This window comes from Neomonachus schauinslandi, chromosome 1 (assembly GCF_002201575.2).
Source record: "Neomonachus schauinslandi chromosome 1, ASM220157v2, whole genome shotgun sequence".
In the NCBI taxonomy this organism is placed as follows: Eukaryota; Metazoa; Chordata; class Mammalia; order Carnivora; family Phocidae; genus Neomonachus; species Neomonachus schauinslandi.
This window is the reverse complement of record NC_058403.1, coordinates 92,779,425-92,795,947: the sequence shown is the minus strand read 5'-3', so window position 1 is coordinate 92,795,947 and position 16,523 is coordinate 92,779,425. Positions and strand designations below refer to the sequence as shown.

General features: G+C 44.2%; 1 protein-coding gene across 1 annotated transcript in view; it reads right to left on the bottom strand.

Annotated features, from left to right (window-relative positions):
- SLC7A14 (solute carrier family 7 member 14) overlaps positions 1–10,095 on the bottom strand; it is a 48,903-nt gene extending 38,808 nt beyond the window's left edge. The window contains exon 1 of the mRNA XM_021702647.1: positions 9,792–10,095. Coding sequence (XP_021558322.1) covers positions 9,792–10,095 — 304 coding nt within the window. The remainder of the gene's footprint in view (positions 1–9,791) is intronic.
- Between the last annotated feature and the right edge of the window lie 6,428 nt (positions 10,096–16,523).

Below are 16,523 nucleotides of genomic sequence, written 5' to 3'. Positions count from 1 at the left end.
AAGGAGTACTTTGTCATGGGAGCCTGTTTAATTTCCTTACAGCACTTACCAATATTTGTAGTTATATGTATTCATTTACTTGTTTTCTGAGGTGTAGCCTCCTTGCACGTTTTGAAGCACAATCGTTTTGAAGGGGGCTATCCTGGCAGAGATGAGAATTCCTCTTGGGGAAAATACCTTCAGATCTAAAAGAATGTTCTTTGTGCAAAGTTCACCTGGCAAAAGGGTGGATAGGAGGCAGGCCTGCTGGGTCTTTTACTAGGTATGCACCAAGGGACTTTAGAATCTGAGACATGGAAGCTCATTTGCATTAAGAACAAATAGAGCCTCCTTAGGTTGGAGACCTGGCCAATTGTATGGCAGTGGTGATAAGAACATGAGGAAAAGATACTGAGCATTTGCCATGTGCACTGGCTATCCTAAGCACTTGACATACACACTCTTCATGAGATGCTTATGATGCAAAACTGTTATTATTTCCATTTACAGATGATGAATCCAAGATCTAGACAGGCTATTGGGACTTCCCAATCTTTCCCACTTGACAGAACACACCCAGAGAATGGTCACGTTTGTATGGCTATGAGAAGGAGAGCAATATGCACAGGGGCGAGGCTGCTCACACGTGGCGGTGATAGCCTGCGGCCTCTGCCACCTCCCAGCTGTGCCGAGGGCTCAATACCCTCAATAACCATTGTAAATAGCAGAGCAGGGCTTGCAGTGAGGTGGATCCATTCCAAGAGGGCTAACCCCATCTGGCGCCAGGATGCTACGTGGGGTTGGAAAGTGTGTGTGTGTGTGCGTGCGCGCGTGTGTAATGTTGAGACATTGGACCTTTCTATACAAATCTTTCCCCTCCCTGGGTTCTTTTCTTACCCTCCTACAGGCAATCGAATCTGAACTGTTCATTTTGCAGAGAAGGAAACTGAAGTCAAGAGGTGAGTGACTTGCCTAAGTGTCCTGAGCTGCTGAAGAACAGAACTGGAACGAGGGTTCAGGTGTCCTGACTTCTGTCCCAGGCCCTGTGGTCTCTTGCAGTGCTCAAGATGATTTCAACATGTGCCTGTCTGGTTTCTTTGCACGGATGTTCAGAGTTCTTTCCTGCATTCTGCAGCACATCTGCCATGATGCTGAGCCCAGAGCAGGTAGCCGGTCCCTCCCACACCACACTAGCTGCTCTTGGCATGCACCGTCCACTCTACCAGGTGCTGTAGAAGATGTCAAAGGAGCCCAGGTTCTCCTTGGTTTGCTGGAGGAAGCTCATTTCAGAATCAGCAATTTAAGTGACTTGTAAAGTTTTATTAAAATGAGCTCACCTTCTCTGAACTGGTAACTGACATCCTTCCTACAGGGCTGTCAATCCAGCTCTATATAGAAGACTTACATGAACTTCACAACACCCTTCTCACTGCTGACAGGTGACAGAAAGACGCTGAGCTTAGAAAGCATTTTCATGACCTGGGTTACAGAAGTTATGATCTAGAAAAGTGCTCAACTTATCAATAGAATAGGGAGAGCTACCTGCTCTTTTGAAACCCCAATAAGAGTGAAGCGTTTCTTGATACGCGTGATTCTCTTTGGTAAGTTCTTAAGTTTGGAGGCATGTGTCTGCACGAGGCAGTTTGGGGGTAATAGCCTCTGGAGCCAGGCAGAATCAAAGTTAGATTCAACCTTGGCCACTGCTTGCCTTAAGGGCCTGGATAAGTCACCTTACTTCTCTGACCCTGAGTTTTGTCATCTGCAAAATAAATACACAATGGCACTTATTTTGTAGGATTTGCTGGGAGTATTATGCAGCTGTGTGCAGCTAGTGCCAGGCACATCAGAAGTCCCCAGTGGTTTAGCTGTTATGATTAATAAAATGCGGACACTAATAGTCACCCAGTAGGGAGGTTGAGAGCATTAAATGCACAGTGCCTGAGGCACAGTATTGGATTAATAATAATAAAAGCAACAATAATAATAATGACTAACATTTACCAAGTGCTTATTAAGTTATGTCTTAGAGACTTTACAAACATTGAGGGTAGCTCCTATCATTATTAATATTTCGACAAAGAGCTGTGAGCTTGGACAATATTTTGGAGAGCCAGTTTTCCAGAGGCTTGAAGACTGGCATGCATCTGTTCATCTTTGCATTTCCTCTGTATTCTTTCAGTGTTTTGCCTCTCCCACCACCATTATGGTTAAGAGCAGCACTCAGATACCTTTGGGCCAACAAAGAGATGCAAGCTTGTGGAATGAATGAGTGATCCTAGATCACTGAGAATGACCAGCGATGCAAAAAGGCCAACCCTCCTGTGTCCATCTCTCTAGTCTGGCTTCAGTTTGAGGAGGGGAAAATGGTCTGTTCTGAAAAACAAAACAAGGGAACTCAGCAGATTCTCTAAATAGACAGAATCTTTAGAAATCTTCCTTGGTCATGAAAATCCAACCCGAGATGAATACTGCAATGGGGAGATTCTGCTTAGGCTTTGTGAAGATCCAGCCCAGGGAGGAGGTTTGGGAACCCCGCCTGTGGGAAAGGCATCTGCTTGACAGAGCTCTGCTCCCCTCACCACATCCCCAGAGTTTCAGCTCCCATGGTCTCACCTGATGATGGATTAGAAGATGCCAAAGGGCAAATGAGGATGGCAGGAAATACAAATTAGAAACCCTAGTGCCAAACCATAAACTAAGAATGCCAAGAAAAATGCTACTCGGCCTGATGGCCCATATTGCCTTTTAGATGCTTGGCTTCAAAGATCTCAGAGGCAGCTTGCTTAAATGGAAGAGCGTGAGCTTTGGAGTCCTGCATTCTGAGGTGAGAGTTCTGGCCCTGCCACTGTCTGCCTCCCTCCCAGGAAGTTACTTTAACCACTGACTACCTTTTGAGGGAAGAAATCAAGTCACTCTTCTCTCCACCGTGTGGGTGAGGATAGGAAAGAGGGGCTATGTGGGAGCCTCCCTGTGGTGTTCTGCACATGTGGATTTGTTTATTGTCCATGGTGGTGTTCTGTGGCGGTCCACTTTTCTAGGGTTTTCTGCTTCTACTTTCACTTTCCGTCACCAGAACTGTGTTGTAAATCCGTTATTCTAATGACATTATTTCAAAAAACACTTTCATTTGTTCTGTCTTTTCTCAGTTAGAGAGGGCATTTATCCCTCTGCCACATCCTCCCTCGCCCTTGCCCACACCCTCTCCATCCTAAGCTTCCTTCTGATCTCCGCTCATAATCTCGTCTGTTCTGTACAGTATGTGCAACACCAGTATCTCCATCTCTACTTTCTTCCCACCGTGTTACTACAGTACGGATCTGATTGTGTCTCTTGATCTCTTGGCCTGTCCTCTTGGGCAGGACTTCCTGTTTGGTCCCCAAGTCCCTCCTCTAAGAACCCACTTTGTTTAGTGAATGATCGTGATGGACCATTTTAGTTAGGGGACAATATCTCTGGAGAATGCCTGGGATGACATTGTAGAGAGATAGAGACAGAGACTCCATGGGAGCAGAGACTCAGAGTTGGCAGAACTAGGAAAAGGTAAGCCTCACAATTCCCTATTGTTATTGAGGGGGACTCTAGATTTTCCAATTATACATTATGGGGAATCAGAACCAATTTTATTAAATATGTCAGAACAACTTGATCTCAGCAAGCTGGAGGGCTTAGGGGTTGTACACCCACCATAGATGTGGCAGTGACAGGCAGTTTTCCTTTTCTTTCCCATTAGCAGAGCTTCTGTAATACTGGGGTTGACAATGTACCCAGTCAGAAGACTACACTTCACAGCCTCACTTGCTGTGGCCAAGTGTTCCAGTTTCAACCAGTGTAAGTTATAGAGAAGGACCTATAGAAATAACTTACATGTAAGTTATAGAGAAGGACTTATGAAAAAGTTTCTTAAAAAGGGGACAGAAATATGGGAAATGACCTGTCTCAACTTTCTGTTCTCTTTCTTGCCTTCTGGAACTCAGATGCACTGACTGGAGCTCCAGCAGCCATCTTGGATCTTGAAGTCACCTTAAGGAGGGAAGCCGAGCATCCTCCATGGTCAAGCACAAAGACTAAGGGCTGAGTCCCCATAACTGCAGAATCACAATAGCAACCCCCCTCCAGATTCTTTCTACACAAGAAAGAAGTGAAATTGTCTCTTGTTTTTGGTTTTCTGTTGTGTGGGATTGAATCTGACCATAATCTGTTAATACAGTAGCAGATGAGTGAAGTGATTACCATGTGAGCTCTGGAGTCAGACTGCTTTCACTCCATTCCCTGCTCTGTCACCTCTTGATCAGGTACCTTAAGCAAGTTACCAAACTTTTCACGAGCCTCTGTTTTCTCATCTGTAATGTGAGGATAATGACACCACTTATCGCATAGAGTTGATGTGAGGATTAAGTAACAATGTGTTAGCACTTAGAACACTTTTGGTACACAGTACGTGCTCAATAAATGGTAGCTGCTGCTGCTATTATTACTATTATTACTACTATTGTTGCCCCACTTACCCATCAGATTGGGTGTTCATCTCCATCCATAAGCAATGGGTCCTTTAGAGTAGAATTTCTTATTTGTTTTTGGTATTGCCCCAGAACTGGCAGATGGTGGGTACACAATACATCTTTACTGAACCGATTCTTATTAGATTTTTGTCAACTATTTCTTGTAAGTAGATGATAAAACTCACTGGTATTGTGCATCAGACTGGGGACTGATGCCCTGTAAGCACACTGTCACTTCATCCCTACCAAAACCATTTGAGATACAGGCCTAAAGAGTTATTGTAGGGTGTGCATGAGCTTAGGAGTCATTCAGACCTACATTCTATTTAAGGTTCAAATTTGGTAATATTAAAAGAGAACTGGAAATAAACTTAGGGAAAAAAGTCAAAGCAGGCATCCTCACTCAAGTTCCTAGGAGGCTCTTAGGGCTTTGAGTGGCCAGATGTCACTGGCATGGTGGCTTTGCTCTATGTTTCTTCCTGAGTCAACAGAATTAGACAACCTCTGGAAGCCATTCTGCTTCCGTTCCTCAGTCTCTCAACATGGTTGTAGGTGGGAACCGGGAAGGAAAACAATTTCCCCTATCTCGTTTATTTAATCTGGTGTATTCAAAGAGTTTTTTAGGTTTGGTATGGGCATGGGGTCTGGTTGTGGCCTGCTGAACTATTAAAGAGTAGATAAAACCTTATGGCCAGAGGGTAAAGCTTATAGCACAAACTGCTTCCTCTGATAAGTTTCCCTCCACCTGCAATAGGGCTGTGGGTGGTATGGTGTTGGGACATGACTGGTAGGAGGAGCTTGGGAGGTTCCTGTAAATTTGGCTCTTGTCAAATTGTAGAGGAAGTGGCTCTCTCTCTTAGATTTGTTTCATGGTATAAGTGAGTTTGCCTGGCACAGGGGATGATGCCACAGGGCCAAGAAAATCTCTTAAGAATCTGCTGGCCAAATAATTTATATCCTAACATATGCTTTCTCTTTTTGTAGGTCATAGCTGAAGCAGGAGTTAAGTTTTGGTCCCAATGATAGAGTAGTTCTTAACCCTGGCTGCACACTCAAATCCTCTGAGGCTCTTAAAAAAATATCATTCCCTGGGTTTGACCCCAGTCCAACTGAGAATCTCTGGGGGTAGAGCCTGGGCATCAACATTTTAAAAAGGAAATATACAGGAATTAAAAGAAAACTAAAAGATGAGCCACAAAAGGGGAGAAAATATTTACAAAATCACATATGTAATAATGGAACTATATCCAGAATATATAAGAAAATCTTAAAAGTTAATAATAAGAAAATGAAGAACCCAATTAAAGAATGGGCAAAAGATTTGAACACTTCACCAAAGAAGATGGATGGCAAATAAACACATAAAAAGATGCTCAAAATATTAGCAGTTAGGGAAATGACAGTGAAAACCACATTGAAATATCATTGTACACCTTTTAAAATGGCAAACAAACAAAGCAACAACAAAAAGCAACACCTGACAATTCTGAGGGCTAGCAAGGAACAGAACAACTGGAATTCTCAGGTATGGCTGGTGGGAATGAAAAATAATACAGTCACTTTGGAAAAGAGTTTAGCAGTTTATTATAAAGTTAAACCTACACTTACCACACAGTCTGACAATTCCACTCCTAGGTATTTGCTCAAGAGAACTGACAACTTGTGTTCACACAAAAACCTGTATATAAATATTTGTAATGGCTTTATTTATAATGACCCCAAACTGGAACCAACTCAATTCAACATTCAACTACTAAATGGATAAATAAACTGTAGTATATCCACGCAATGGGATACTACTCAAAAATAAAATGGAACGACCCACTGATATATACAATATGAATGAATCTTAAATGCATCATACTAAGTGAAAGAAACCAAACTCAAAAGATTATATACTGAATGATTCCATGTATATAACATTCTGGAAAGGGCAAAAGTAGAGGGACAGAACACAGATTAGTGGTTGCCAGGGGGTGGGGGTGGAGGTGAGGAGAATTGCAAAAGGTATCATGAAGGAATTATTTGGGGCTGATGGAACTCTTCTGTATCTTGATTGTGGTGGAGGTTACATAAATTGTATGTGTTGGTCAAGCTCATAAAGTTGTATATTTAAAAGAATACATTTTACTGTATGTAATTATAACTCAGTAAAGCTGACTTCTCTCCCCCAAACCATTCTTTAGAAAAAAAAACTTCCCCAAGTAATTTAAATTCATAGTCAGCGTTGACAGATGTTGTTGGTATAACAAATTTGAATCTAGGTTCTGGTATTAAAATTTCAGTTTTCTTATATGTACAACTGGAGATAATAAAACCTACCTTGAAGAGATATTATGAATCTTTTTTTTTGTTTTAAAGATTTATTTATTTATTTTAGAGAGAGAGTGGACCAGTGGGAAGGGCAGAGGGAGAGGGAGAGACTCTCAGGCAGACTCCGCATTGAGGGTGGAGCCCAACACGACGTGGGACTCGATCTCATGACCCTGAGATCATGACCTGAGCCAAAGCCAAGAGTCTGACGCTCAACTGACTGCACCACCCAGGTGTGACGCAGAGATGTTATGAGTCTTAAATGTGCTAATGTACAAGCTCCAATACAGGGTTTGGCGCACAGTAATCATAACCGCTTATGTAGCGCTATGTACCGGGCATTGCAGCAGCACTCCCAGGCATCTCTGATCTTCACAGCAACTCTGTGAAGGAGATATCATTATGACCACTTTCAAGGTGGAGAAACTGAGGCTTAGAGAAGTTATGGAATTTGCTCAAGGTCTCACAGCCACAGGTTGAGTGGCAGAGCCAGTTTCCAAGTCTAACCTTAACATCACTGATTACAGTACCCCTTCTGAAATTTCAATTAATTTCAAACATCCCGCTTTTTGGCTTCACGTCTATCCCCCTAGTGCACTTTCTTGGTATTTTCAATGGTGTCTTCAGGGTTGAGCCAGGTTTTGGTAAGGCCAGAAGGAGAAAGGAACATGTATTAAAAAGTCTGAAGATACAAGAGAGTTCGATTATCGTGATATGGAGAAGTGGAGAAGTGGAGGGAATTTGGTCAGAGGAGATGCAATTACAGGGATGATGATATGGGAGTGGAAAAAAGACAGCAGAGGGGCCTTGCCTTCATTCAGTGACAAAGGATCATAGAATGAGAGGCCTGGTTGGAGTCTTCTGTTATAAATACTCTACCTTTGGCCTGGGCTCTGGCTGGGGGCTATCAGAGAATGCTGGCTGGCCTCAGTCACAGAGTGTAGAGAAGTATATGGATGAAGCCACATGTGGAAGGGGGGTGTCCCTGACTGAGAGAGAGGTAGGGTTTTCTTTTGGTGCCTGGTGCAGTGGTGAAAGCACCAGTTACTGGGCAGTTCCAGGACCTTCAAGTAGAGCTGGGCCAGTGGTGTCCTGGTAAATGCTTAACGACGGACTCTCTGAAACCAACCAACCAACACACCAAACTCTGGAGCATTTGCCGTTTTTTGTGGTGTAAATACTCCTACCATAGCCAATTTCAAGGTAACAAAGGAAAGTTGGGGAAAGGTGTGCACAATTAGGGCTCTTGGCAGCTGGTGCAAGCTGGTCCCAGCACAGCACTGGCTGGGTCAGTCTTGGGTCCTCCATATAAGCAGCAGGAAAGTCTGGGTTATATAGTGCCATGAGCACCTTGGCAGGGGGACAGCTTCCCAGAATGCAACTGAGCCTTGTTCTGCTTTCTAGATATAATGTAGCAATGTGAAGGATAAGATGTGAGTGATTTGTTTGCAGTACTCACTGTGGAGAGGGGGACAGGGCCATAACAGAATGGATCCAGAGGAGACTGGGCCATCTGCATTAACTGCGCAGGACTCAGCCATCTGCCCTATACCTTCGGTGGGACCCCTGGTTATATGTCTGTCTTTTGTCCTACTATCACTAATTTGTTCTATATGCTAACACTTCTCGATCTATAAATTTATAGCGAGTAAGAATCTGGCACTTCCCTCCAAATAGTTTCTTTGCCAATAAGCATGAAAATGATTGCAATTGGGTTAACAGCTTTTGAAGTATCCACAGAATTCATCCATGTGAATAATGTATTTTCATCTGTAAGAAAAGAGTCCTCTTTTCTGAAGGAACCTCAATTATTAGACTATTCATGCATCTTAGAGATGACTTCAGGAAAATGGATAGTTATACAACCAACAGGGAAGTAAACCTTGACAAGAGATAAATAAAATCAGTCTGGAATTAATTCCCTCATTAAGTTAAAAAGATGTCAAATATAAACTGGTGCACTTTCTGGTTGTGTGTTCCTGGGCTGTGCATCCCCCGTGGAAGAAGGCTAGTCTGGATAGACAATATTCATGTAGAACTCTTCTTGTGATAGTGTGCATTCGTACACAGGAATCCTGATATATGATATATGCTAGCATTCTTGCTTCTGAGGCACTGGATGAAGCCATCACGTTCCCTGTCAGGACACGAGCTGACCCACATGATCTGCCACCAAAAACCCAGCAAAATGTCATCCTTTTGCAATACAATGCTCAAGAAGCAGGATGTGTTCTTTTTCCTTCTTTTTCAAGTTATTATCTATTGACCTATTCCTGGGAAGATACTGTGGATCACATCTCAAGAGAAAACGAGGGAAGAGGAAAGGGAAAATAGGAGAGTTGTTTCACAACTTATCAATATATATATACAATAATAATATATATAAAACTCATAAAATGAGTTTTATGCTTCTTTCCCAAGGAGAGAGACAGCACTGGTTGAACTACCCCTGTAGAATACAATCTGTTGAAGTGCTTATGGCAGATGGTGCTTTGTGATTCTCACGATGGCTTTACATTTCCTAGCTTGGTTTCCTTCTGCTTAGGGGTCACAATGCCAGTTTTTGGCTCATCAAATCCCAATTATATCAAATTTAGTGACTTGTCATTTTGCTACTCTGCCTAGCCTTTATGTATTATATTATATATATAATATAATATTATATATTATACATATGTATTATATGTATTCCCACAAAGGGATTAACCTATCTTCCATTTAAAAGGGAGAGTTATGATAAAAATGGAGCCATTAAGACATGACAGGGAATGAGAAGGTGGGAGGTGGTCAGACACCAGAATAATTATTTGTATCGAAAAACCAAAGAAAAAAGAAAAAGGAAGCTACAGTTGAGTCTTGAACTCCCTGGCAGTCAAGGCAAGAAAAGAGTGTGATGACTCCTTTGTTGACACTTCATATATTTCATCACTAAATATTCTAGAGGAGCGGGTGAGCAGTAACAGACTTTCCACAGGCCTTCGACTGTATTGAGACACTTACCTGATAATATGGACGCAACGGCTGCAATGATGAAGGACACAATGACACCAGGTCCTGCCATTTCCTTGGCCACCAGACCAGACACCACGTACATCCCTGTGCCCACACAGCTGCCAACGCCAAGTGAGATGAGGTCCATGGTGGTGAGCACCTGAGCTAGCTTGGTGCCATGGGCTGTGGTGGCCCCAGTTCCCTCCAGCATGGACTCCACTGGTTTGGTGCGCAAGATCCTGGAGTGCATGGCATACCAGGCGGCCCCCCACTGCACCCGCCGGGGGTCCAGGGAGGCAAGAAAGCCACTCATCCTGCGTGATAGGGGTTACGGTGAAGGTCAACTGATGGAAGAGGTTCTATGGGAGCCTTAGTGGATGCTTCTGGAACTCATCTAGTGAATAGGGAATCTCCTTTTTTAGGAAAGGTCCAAAGGGACCCAAAGCAGCCTTCTCCTGGGCATGAATGTCTGCAGGAAAAACACAAGAAAGAAGATGATGAGACCAAGCAGGAACAAACGATCACTTGGAGGTATGGTGGGAGGTCAATATAATGAACTGGTTGAACAGGTCTATCTTGTGTATTCACAATGCAGGAGGGTTGCATTTCCCCCTTTGTGTCACCTCCAGTCTTAAATAACAATCTGTTGTTTGCACTGTGTCCCTGAATCGTTCTGAAGAAGATGGTCTGAGTCAGGGCTCTGCCACTTACTGCTGTGGGACCTTGGGCAAGTTATCCCACTTCTCTGTGCTTCAGTTTCAACTGCATAATGGGGTTAATAAAGTCTTTTGCCTGGTGTTGATGTGAAGATTAGATTAGTGTCTAAAAAGAGCTTAAGGCAATGCCTGGCACATGGAAAATGCTCACCTGGCCTGGGTCTGCCAAGACTTACCTGGTTTCTTCTTCTTCTTGGAAGACTTTGTCTGTGGCTTTTGGGCACATTCTTTGGGGACACAACACCCTCATTTTTTAAATACAAAGATGCAAAATTAGATTTATGACTTTTAAGAAGAACAACCCCACCCCATGGAGTTGTTTTGGACCTTTGCTCTTAAATAAAATGAAAAGTGTCTTGAGTGTTTTTTTGCTCTCAAAGATTAAGAGGAAGTGTTCCTGGCATTTGGTGGGTGAGCCCCAGAGATGCTAACTGGGTGGGATGGTGTCATCCATTTTTCAATGATCTCACAGGCATTCCTGTAGATGAAAATTCTTCTTATGATGATCTAAACCTAAAACCTAATTGTTTTATGTATAAACACATGGGATTTTCAGGGATGGTTTTAATATACAAGTACATCGACTTTTCCAGGAATGCAACTATAGAGTAAATGGAAGGATGATTGTAAATTCTTTAGTTTGGGACCAAAAAGGAATTTTTCACTGCTTCAGAAACTCAAGGTCCCCTTTCAACGCCACCCATGGTGCAGCATCTCCCATGCAGCACACCTATGAGCGCCTGCCATTTGGAACCAGCACACTGATGGTGACTGTTTATACAGTGAAAGCATCTGACAGCTCCCTGTGTGCTCACCTGAGTGTTTACATACTCAAGTATGTTATATACAGGTAGGTTATTCATGCATTTTGCTTCAGGGTCTAATAAAACCTTTATTACAGAAAAGAGGCGTTGGGCTTGATAGAGCTGAGAACTATTATATTAGACGATTTCCAAAGTTTTGACAAGTTAGAGAATGCCAAGATTAGATGAAGCTACTTTCTTTGGAAACCAGAAGCTTTATACAATTCTATAAAGACCTTCTAAAGTACAGCTGAACGTTGATTCAAACTACTGTGCTGACAAGCCTGGGACGTTTACATTTACAAGAAATACCAGCCCATGTAATCTACAAATATTATTAATTAATACTACTTAGCACTTAATATAACACTTGGGTGCTTCTAAAGGCTTTGCAAACACAACCTAATTAGAAGAATCAGGCGAAATGAGGCAGTTTGGTTCACAGGGGTTGGGTGATGGACCTACTGGTTTAATTTCCTCCTAGATTTGACAGTGTTGCTTCATGCTGTGTTTTAATTCTCAACAACACCTTAAATATCAGTACAGGTGGATAGTGCCATTGTATATGGCAGAGTTATTGAAAAGCCTAGAGTGTCAGCAGTCTTTTTCCTTTTCTTTTTTTTTTTAAAGATTTCTAGATTGAGAAAATGTGTCACATATATACCAGGGAGGCTGCAAGAACAATTGCTTTGCTTGAGCTCTTGAGCTCTTGTGAGAAATTAATGTATATATCTATTTAATTTCAACTCAGCCAGCATATACTGAGCATCTGTTATGTACCAGGCATGGTCTTAGGCTTGGGGGTGCAAGGACATGTTACCTGCTCGCATGGAGGTTTCAGTCTAGAATGGGAGGTGATGAACACCTAAATCACAATGCAAGGAATAAGGTTTGGTTTTGCTTTTTTCCTTAAAAGCCACCACTGACTGGGTGGCTCAGTCAGTTAAATGTCTGCCTTTGGCTCAGGTCATGATCCCAGAGTCCTGGGATCGAGCCCCACATCGGGCTCCCTGCTCAGGGGGAGCCTCCTTCTCCCTCTCCCTCTGCCTCTGCCTGCCGCTCCCCCTGCTTGTGCTCTCTCTCTCTGTCAAATAAATAAATAAAATCTTTAAAAAAGCTTATCTTTTATTGTTTTTCTTATTATAAAGCCATACTGTGTCTACTGCAGAAAAATCAGACAACATAAATAATGATGTTCAGTGAAAAAAGAATATAATACAATACACAGGATGATAAATAAAACCTGATCATTCCAGGGAGGGATGAGGGGTATGTTAGATGTTGAATTTTGTCCCCCCCCCCCAAATTCGTATGTTGAAGTCTTAATCCCCAGTGTCTCAGAATGTGCCCTCATTTGGAAATAGTTGTTACAGATGTAATTAGTTAAGATGAGGTCTTCTGGAATAGGGTGGGCACTTAATCTAATATGACTGGTGTCCTAAAAAAGAGGACATTTGGACACAGAGAGAATGAAGTGTGAAGATGAAAGCAGAGGCCAGGGTGATGCATCTAAAGGCCAAGGAACACCAAGGATTGCCGGCAAACCACCAGAAACTGGGAGAGAGCCATGGAGCACACATCTTCCTCACAGACGGAACCAACCGTGCTGCACCTTCATCACAGACTTCCAGGCTCTGGAACTGGGAGACAATACTGCTTTGTTATAGCAGCCCTAGCAAACTAACACCGGTCACGAAGGCTACAGAATGGGGTGCTGAAGGGTGAGAGAGGGTCTATGAGGCCATGGCATTGGCATTGGCCCCGAGTGACCGGGAGTCAGTCGTGCCAGGTGTCAGGAGAGAGCGTTCCTGCACAGAGGTCCCAATGGGAGAGCGGGTGTGACCGGTTCCCGGGACGGAATGAAGCTGGGAAGGGGTGAGGAGGAGGACTCCAGTGCCTGTCAGAGCTTTACGTGTGCCAGCTAATCTAATCCTCACAACAGATCAGCCTTTAGAGATGAGGCCAGGAGAGGTCCAGTAACTGCTCCAGAGTCAAGGAGCCCACAGCACCAGCGCTTGGCCCTGGGACACCTGCTTGCGAGCTCATGTCCTTCCTCCTGACCCTCCTGCCTGAGGTGCTCGGGGTCAGCCTGAGAGGGCTTGCAAGCCAAGACAGGGCTTGAGTCTCTCTGAGCACAGTGAGAAGCCATTGGAGGGTTTTATTACAGTGAGTGACATGGTATGATTTACGTTTTAAAAAGCTCATTTTAGCTGCCGTTGAAGTTAACCGCAGAATCATGTCCTAATGATAAGTTAGTTCCCGGATGGAGTAGAAAGGTGCATGAGGTGTGGCCCCGCCGCTGAGGAGACAGACAAACCAACAGAGAACCATCACCAGAGCAGTTACACAGCAGCCTGTGCACGAGGACAGGGGACACAGGGGGGCGGGGGACAACTGTCAGGAGGGCCAGGGAGAGCCCCACAGGTCACCTGTGTCAGAAATGAGGAGAGTGGGCCCGTGTCAGGGCAGGGCAGTGGTAAATGCAAGCGGCCTTAATGTCGGCTTTCTGAGGGAAGATCACAGGGTTTTCTGATCTCCTGACCCGTTTGCAGTGGTTCTCCATCTTGACCGCACACTAAAATTGCCCAGGGTTCTTCCCGAAACACTGCTGCCTGGCTCCCACCCCAGAAATTCCAGTTTAATTGGCTTGAGGTGTGGCCTAGAGAGAGGGATTCTTTAATGATAGTTCTAGCAAGGCGCAGTTGGGTCCACATGCCACCAGGGAAAACTAAAGTGCTGGGTGTGGAAAAACACGTATTTCCTGTGATAATTAATTTTATGTGTTAACTTGACTGGGCTAAGGGATGCCCAGAGAGCTGGTGAAGCATTATTTCTGGGTGTGTCTGTGAGGGTGTTTCTGGAGGAGATTAGCATTTGAATCTGTAGAGGAGAGAAGATCGTCCTCCCTTACGTGGGTGGGTGTCTTCTGATCCCTGGAGGGCCCGAAGAGAACAGATAGGCAGAGCAACGGTGAATTCACTGTCTTTGCTGGAGGTGACACCCATCTTCGATTCTCGCACATTGGTGCGCCTGGCTCTTGAGCTTTTGGACACAGACTGGGATTTATACAATTGGCCCCTCCACCCTGACTCTTGGGCCTTCAGACTCAGATTTCATTACACCTGGGTCTCCAACTAGAAGAGGGCCTATGGGACCTCTTGGCCTCCAGAACATGGGAGCCAATTCCTGTAATTAATCTGGATCTTCATATGTATCTGTAGATGTCCTCTTAGTTCTGTTTCTCTGGAGAACCCTAATACATTGTCATTTCCCACATGGGGCCACAAGTTTGACAGGTACCTCCTATCTCTCTTTTTGGACAGGTAGCTGGGCGTCTAGGCAGCTGTCTCTTCCAAACAGTGACTACAGACGCTGTGTGGTCTGGAAACACCCTCTGGGATACTTGTCTGATCAGCCTTCATCAGAAACTGTCACAAGGATGCTGAGAAATGAACCAGGCTTGTTAGGGGGGTGATGGCTTTATTTGATAGGTAATCAGAAGCGTGGTGAAAACATAGAGAACCAACTGGAACACAGGTTGAGGGCGGTGAGCGCTCCTTCCTGGCTCTATTCCCTCTGTGTAATTCCTCTGAGTGTTTGCTTTATTGATGCAAACAGGGACTTGGGGCATTTTCTTTCTTGATTGGAAATTTACTGGAGAGAACAAAATGTACGAGAAAACATGCTTCTAAGTGACTATTGACAATATCCATATTCATTACCCTCGGATTATGTTAATCAAAGATAGTTTTGGATGCTCTTTGCTGTTGTCTTTCCAAGATGAGCAATAAATGTGTGTTGTGCTTTCTCTAGCACTTTAATTCAAGTTTCTCAAAATACTTCACAGCTATAACTAAGAAAGGCTTACAGGGCCTCTGGGAGGGGAGAGTCATCATTGTGGTGGTTGCCAGTGTGCTTGAGGGTTCAGCAGACTCCAGGTATGATGGTAAAAGCAGGTTTGTGTCAGGATGAAAATAATCATGGCTTAGAAGTTCACTGAATAGGTAGGATTATCGAATTAGGTTGGAGCCTGCCTTTGGAGGTGAGGAGAGGAAGGAAATTAAGGCTAACAAAACAGTAAACAGCAAAAATCATTCCGGCTTGATTTTGCAAATATACCAAGGGATTACAAAAATCCCTCTGTGACATCCCCCGAGAATAGCTGGAACATCTGGAGCAGAAGGGAACATGGGCTGATAGAAGCAGCCCCTTCACAGAGGTGGACAGTTAGGACTGCTACAAGATTCTTCTAATCAATGTCCCCTGGCAAAATGAGGTTATAGTTCGACTAAAAGGTGCCTGGCTTGATGAGCCCCACCTGGTGACTGCAGGATCTGGAGGAGCCTTCTGAGGCCTGCCCCACTCCAGTATCCTGGGGTCCAGTGCCAACCCTCCTCCCCACTAGCCTCCTACTTCTCCTCTCGGCTGAGCTTCTGGCTCCTGGTTAAGAACGTAATTCAGGAGTCGAGTTCTCTGGGTTCAAATTCTGGCTCTGCCCTTACTAACTAAGTGACGTTGGGTGGAGCCTTTCTGTGCTTCAGTTTTGCCATCTATAAAGTGGAATAATAATGGTACTAGCTCATAGGGTTGTGGCGAGGAGCAGAGGAGTTAACAAGTGTGAAGCTTTTAGCACAGTGCCTGGCACAGTGTGAGGGCCATGGGAATGCTAGCTGGCATCACCCTGCTCCCTGACCAGGTCTTCTTGTCCCCCACTGCTGACACCCCCTCCCACCGCTTCCGCCTCCCTAGGCAGTTTTCAGAGGACCCTTGGCCTGCTGCCCAGTCCTCACCCATAGCTTTTCTCTGCTGAAACTCCCTTGGGTTTCTTCTGGCTGCCAACTGTGTGTCCTGGTACTTTCCTTCCAAGGATTTGTGCTTACCTTTCTCATGCTTGTAGAGAATGGCTTCCTCCTTTCCTATGTTTCATTATCTAAACGGGCTTCTTAACAGATTTGCTTGGGCCTTTGGGTGTTTCACCTCTTCTCATTCTTTTATGCCATTGACTTTTCTCCACAAGATGCACACACACCATGAGGTGGCTAGGACATGGTGCATTCATCTGCAGTCATCACCCTATCCCTGAAAACATGCTCCACTTCTGACCTTTATACCCGTCGCTTTACTGCGGCTCACTCAGCCAGAGTCTTTGATGGTGGAATTTCTGCTGAGGTCCTTGCTTCTGTTGCTCTTCTTTTCCTTCCAAGCTTGCCAGATACGGCTCT